Genomic DNA, 6,000 nt, shown 5'->3' with positions numbered 1-6,000 from the left:
GTGCCAAATGTCTGGCCCACTGGCCTGGCTGCACGAAGACGGCCTGGTACACTGCATAGATGGCTCTCCGCACACTGGCTGGCTGCTGGGGATGCGGGTAACACTGTGGTCTGGTACGGCCCCCCATAGCCTTCACTCAAGCTTTACACACTTAACTCAGACCGGACAAGGAAACGCGTACCCTCAGCCATGGTGAGGTCATACCACAGCTACCCTCTGAGGAAATATGGAACTCTACCATTTCAATAATGGCAGCACAGACTTGCTAATTTAGTGACTTTGTCACTAGATTTAGCGAATTTTCACCTTCACTAGCGACAAAAAGTCTTATCTAGCAACAACTGGCAACTTTTTTTAGTCATAAATAACTTCCGGTGAGACTGTAACCTAACCTATATTTAGGTTTATGTGGTGGTGTATTGGTGCATTTACTGTCAATCCATCTGCATGAGGTTTGTGGTCCAAATGACACAAGCTGCACTCGTTTCAATTTTGAATTAATTAAATTGTCACATACAGTAGCCTACATCTTCTTTACCCTCTGAAGTTTAAAATAAGAAGACATCCTTCACAGAGGCTGACTGACTGACTGACTGACTGATTGAGAGTGGATTAGAAAAGACCAAAAACATTCTCACAGGAAAACCCAAGTGAGAACATAACAAGAACCTCAGATTTGCTGACAGTGAAGAACAGTTCGTTCCCAGCCTGCTGACACACAGCTTCTCTGCCACTCAGCCCGGTGATTAGAAAGAGGGAAATTAACATCAGCAATGGTTTAAGGCCCCTTTGACACATAAGAGTCCTGCACGGCTGCTCTGTAATGAGGCACACAGAGGGCCAGAGACTTGACGTGCCAGCCAGGAGCAGGGCCCATGCCAGCATGAGCAATCATTTACGTTTACATTTAGTCATTTAGCAGACGCTCTTATCCAGAGCGACTTACAGTAAGTACAGGGACATTCCCCCCGAAGCAAGTAGGGTGAAGTACCTTGCCCAAGGACACAACGTCATTTGGCACGGCTGGGAATCGAACTGGCAACCTTCTGATTACTAGCCCGACTCCCTCACCGCTCAGCCACCTGACTCCTCAATCGTCTCCTTTGTCAGCCTCCAGCAGCTGCATCAGCACTGCAGAGCCCGACAGCAGCAGAGCCGAGGGAGAGGGCTGGGACACAGCACTCAGGAGGGACACTGTACACTGTCAGCTGGCTAGCTCACAACCTGGGCTGCTTTGGGCTTGTGCCAGGCTCGGCTCCAGAATGAATCGGATGGGGGGGGGGGGGCATTTGGTTTCCATAAGGGGCCTTTTTGTATATGGCTCTCTTATAGAAACGTATAGATAAAATAATTGGGGGGGGGGGGGGGGGGGTTCATGTGGGGGGCATCCACCCTCCATGCCCCCCCCCCCTCAGAGCCCACCCTGACTGGTACCTGCTCTGTCTATCAAGACATCCACCGTGCGTGTTTCAGTTGAGGTGGGAAAAGTTCCACAGCTGCTGGGATTTGAACGGTTCACTGCTCGTCGTGAGCTGCTGAGAACACGGGCTGGAAGGGGAGTGTGGAATGTCAGCGGCACAAGTCCACAATGAAATTCATAGAAATTCATCAAAGAAATAGCTTCTTTGCAATGCAGATGAACAGTGTGTCGCGTGTGACAGCAGTGGCTTGGAGCACAGGGAGCTATTGTTGACACAGAACTACTGTCTTTGTTACACACATGTTTATGTATGACATAGAAAACTGACAGAAAATCCACGGTATTTAATATGCATGAAAGCTCTGCGGGTCATAAACATTACCGCTCGTTTCGCTCTGAAAACAAAAAAACACTTGACATGAATGCACCTACAAGCAGAGCAACATATCATTAATAAATTACATTAATAAAAAACATTCTTCTTATGGTACTTTAACCCGACAAATGACTCAATTTGGAATTTGGGGATTGTGAACTAACATGCAAAACATACTGTGGCCTAACTATAATATCATACCACATTTCACAGTTGTTTTGGTTACACATAATCAACAATACTTAACTTTTCACAAAAAAAACCCTCCTTAGTTTATCTGTTCTCTCAAATGTGCTGCTCCTTCCAAACAACGTGACAGATATCTGTTTTGTTGTTCAGACTGCAGAATCGAATATAGTGGAAACCTGTCCTAAGCACATTGCTGCTCTACCACGGGTGCAGTGGTTTGAACGTTTGAGTTTGTGGTTGGAAGAAGCCCTGTAGGCCCATTGATTCAGTTATAGAATCTTAAATAGGGAGTCAGGTGTCTGAGCGGTTAGGGAAGCGGGCTAGTAATCAGAAGGTTGCCAGTTCGATTCCCGGCCGTGCCAAATGACGTTGTGTCCTTGGGCAAGGCACTTCACCCTACTTGCCTCGGGGGGGAATGTCCCTGTACTTACTGTAAGTCGCTCTGGATAAGAGCGTCTGCTAAATGACTAAATGTAAATATAGTCTTGCCTGTCAAAATCGAAGGACTATCAAGGCAGCATTAAACCTTTGAATGCAGGGTTGTATTAAAGATGAAAGGTGCAGAGCGGCAGAGATTAAATGTGGAGGCGAGGGCTTAAAAATTGAAAAACCTTGTGAAACATTTGGGGGAAGCCTAGTTGTTAAATCTCTAACTGAACGAGTCTCACCAGAAACAGGCAGTTCTTGCCTGTTCATTTAACCCCTCATTTCAGTGACCCCTTTATCGATATTTTAGATTGTAGATAAAAGTATCAAAGACCAAAGACTGGTGCCTGTTGGAGTCAGACATAGGCTAACATCTCAGAGGATACACACTGTACTGTCACTTAATTCATTTGTCAAACTATTTTGATCTTAGACATATTCAGAATAACCTTTTAACTGATGTGGTGTGGCAGTTAAAACCATACAGGTCGATAAAACACAAACACAGACTTGCTGGTGACACCCAGGTGAGAGTGCTGGGATCATAACCGGGACTGTGTGATGCCATCTGTGTAATGTGATTTGTCTGGCTCTAGGGACTTGGTGCCACGGTTCCAGATGACAGTTCCAGCTAATTTAATTTATTCAAAAAATATTCCCAATACCAAATTATCTCTCTATAGGCCTGGGCCTACCCCAGTTTTGACGAGGTTTCAGAAAAGCATATCCGTTTTACGTATCATTTCATTCTGCGATTACACAACGGCACAGTGAGTGGCATGTGTGCAAAAGACGAATGTCTTGCTATCACACTTTTGCACGATGTCGGAATGTGCACAATGCTACAATGACACTCTCTGACTGTCTTGTGACGTGGTTTCTGGGAATATACTCTGCACTGCTATGAAGGTACTGGAGGGGATCACAGGATCTCTCTGGCTCTCACATGTTAGTAGTTGTCCACAATGGCGTCCCCATGCTAGGCATTCACCCATGGTAGACCGTTTACTCATGTGTGACGAGGACCTTGTGTGAGTCTGCTACTACGTTAGCTACCACAAACTGCACCAAAACTATCAACACAGGCACACGTTTGGTGTCTTCATTAGATGGATGGCACAAAGGGAAGAATTGTTGTGGTGACGTGTGTGTGTGTGAGCATGTGTGTGTGTGTGAGCATGTGTGTGTGTGTGTGTGTGTGTGTGTGTGTGTGAGCATGTGTGTGTGTGTGTCTGTGTGCAGCTGGGTGCCAAGAGGTGGCTGACAGTCCCTATGCGTGCGCCTGCCAAGTCACATGACAGGCAGCGGCCTGTGACATCAGCACTGGACTCAGCAGAAGTCATGGGTCTCTCCCGATGACGCCGCTGCTGTCGTCAGCGGGAGAAGAGAGACCATGTGGGGACTAACACTAACCCCTCAAACTGATCACCTACTGTACACAAACACAATCCACCAAACAATGGTTCAAGAGTAATTAAACAATGTAAGCCCACCTCACATCAACAGGATGTGATACTGAACACTTGATGATTACTTCATAGCCCTTTCATCTGTGTGTGTGTGTGTGTGTGTGTGTGGACAGTTGAGCAGACCGGGCTGCCAAGCTGTCTCAGGGTAAACAACAGAGGGGAAGAGGAGGGTTGTTTGACAGCTCTGCTCTACAGAGAGGAGGGTTGAGCACCTCTCTGGCTGCTGCTGGACTGACATGCTGTACTGGACAGGCAGACTGGCTTCACACTGGGGTCAGGTGCCAAGTGGCAAAATTACTGACACAGGACTTTGCATGCCTCATCTAAATTGGCCAGGGTTAAGAGAGCTTTCATCGGCTGCCTGCTCAAGTTCATTATGAAAGCAGCAGTATGCGGTTCAGAAGAGTGCAGATCTACTGTACAAGGACAAGAATTTTTTTATTTATGTAAATGTGGAGTTATAACTTGCAAATGAGAGAAGATAGAGGACTTATTTTCTGTTCATTTAGAAAAGCCTACATTCTGCTTGTCTTTTATGACTTTCAATGAAAAAGAAAAACACATTTTGTTTTAAATGCAGGGTGCTGATTTTTTAGTATCAGGATGCTTGCTGTGGTTTAAAATATTACTTTTGTGCATCCTGCAAAGACTCCCAAACAGCCTGAAGACATCTTCAGCTGCAAAACAAACAATACAGTAGTAAACTATTCAGAACTGACATATGAACTGATGTAAATAAGTCCTTAAAGTTGTACTGTAAGCAGAATTTCAGTTTTTTACAAAGATGTGCAGAACTTATCTTGAAAAGGAAACTCACCCTACAGAGACAAGACCGTATTATAGGTCTCTACCACTTCCACCGGAACACATAACTTTCAGGACACATTTGTGCAAAAGCTATTTATGATTTACAAATTAAGTGTGTGTTTACGAACACATCAAGAGCATATTCAAACATGTATCACGCATGTCACAGCCACTACTAATTACATGCAGTGATGGGTGAGCCAGGAGACTTTATGGACTGAACACATCCACAGAGGACAAAACTTCATTTCAGTTGAGATGATTTAGAAACTAAGTCTAATATTATTTGGAGGGATGCTGGGGTCAACCATACAACAGACCCCAATTATTAGAGGAAAGTGGAAGGCAATTTCGCAACAGAGGGATTTAAATAATGGTTTTTCAGTTAACCTTTCACTTATTTATAATGAAAAAGAAGACTTTGATGAAAGCTCCATATCATTTTAATAATTCCATTATTTCCTGTGTAGTTTCTGGATGAGTCATAAATCTGGCAGGAACTATGTTAGTCAAAAAAAAACACATGCACAGCTGACTCCTTGGAATGTATGTCCAACAGAATCCTATATTCCAGTCTGAATGAATCATGCCTGAAGATGAACTTACAGGAAACATGTTTACAATTGGTAACCGGCTATCTTGGTACTCAATTCCACCACAAACTCGAGTCGAAGTGACATTGTACCCTTCATCGAATACATCTGATTGATATTGGTGGGGACAACATTAGGCAACCAAGTAAGCAAATTCACTACTGATTCCCATGCTGTGCTGAGTCTATAGGTTTTATTTGGGATGTACAGTCAACACATTTCTCACTCGCCTACTGGCCCATATACCGATCATATCACCCTGTGATGCTCTTCATACATGTTAAAGAAATGAGCGAATCTGAATATAAACTAGAAAACTCAAATGTGGGTCATTACAAACCTAATGACCCTAGAGCCAACAGACGAATGGAAATATAAGAACCCGCATGCAGTTTTATGCGCTAGGTAGTCATTTAAAATCAAAGTAATTTGTTTGCTTTCTTAATAAGAGTCTCAATGAAGTAGGAAAATGGAACTTACACAGTCTCAGGCGTCTAATTAACGGGAGGTCTATATTCCATTGCCGTTGTAAATGATAGTCTTTTCTTCTAGTTTTTGTCTATATCGTAGTGTAGCCTGTGCGATCTGCTTGCTGCCCAGTTTGCTGTAGCCGCTGTGTGATGGCGTTAGCCTTGCAGGGCCACAATGAAACTATAACGGGATTTTTGCGGAGATTGACAGGACTTCAAGCCAATAGACGGAGACTGTGTGAGGAGGGCG

The 6,000-nt window shown here is 44.3% G+C and overlaps 2 protein-coding genes across 2 annotated transcripts in view; one reads left to right on the top strand and one right to left on the bottom strand.

Annotated features, from left to right (window-relative positions):
* The window catches only part of fynb (FYN proto-oncogene, Src family tyrosine kinase b), a 9,869-nt gene extending 9,742 nt beyond the window's left edge, over positions 1–127 (bottom strand). The window contains exon 1 of the mRNA XM_062468054.1: positions 21–127. Coding sequence (XP_062324038.1) covers positions 21–127 — 107 coding nt within the window. The remainder of the gene's footprint in view (positions 1–20) is intronic.
* The window catches only part of slc16a10 (solute carrier family 16 member 10), a 426,623-nt gene that overhangs the window by 102,969 nt on the left and 317,654 nt on the right, over positions 1–6,000 (top strand). The gene's annotated exons all lie outside the window — the stretch shown is intronic.

Source organism: Osmerus eperlanus, chromosome 8, assembly GCF_963692335.1.
Source record: "Osmerus eperlanus chromosome 8, fOsmEpe2.1, whole genome shotgun sequence".
Classification (NCBI taxonomy): Eukaryota; Metazoa; Chordata; class Actinopteri; order Osmeriformes; family Osmeridae; genus Osmerus; species Osmerus eperlanus.
Note: the sequence above shows the minus strand (reverse complement) of the source record. Positions and strands in the feature narration are given on the sequence as shown.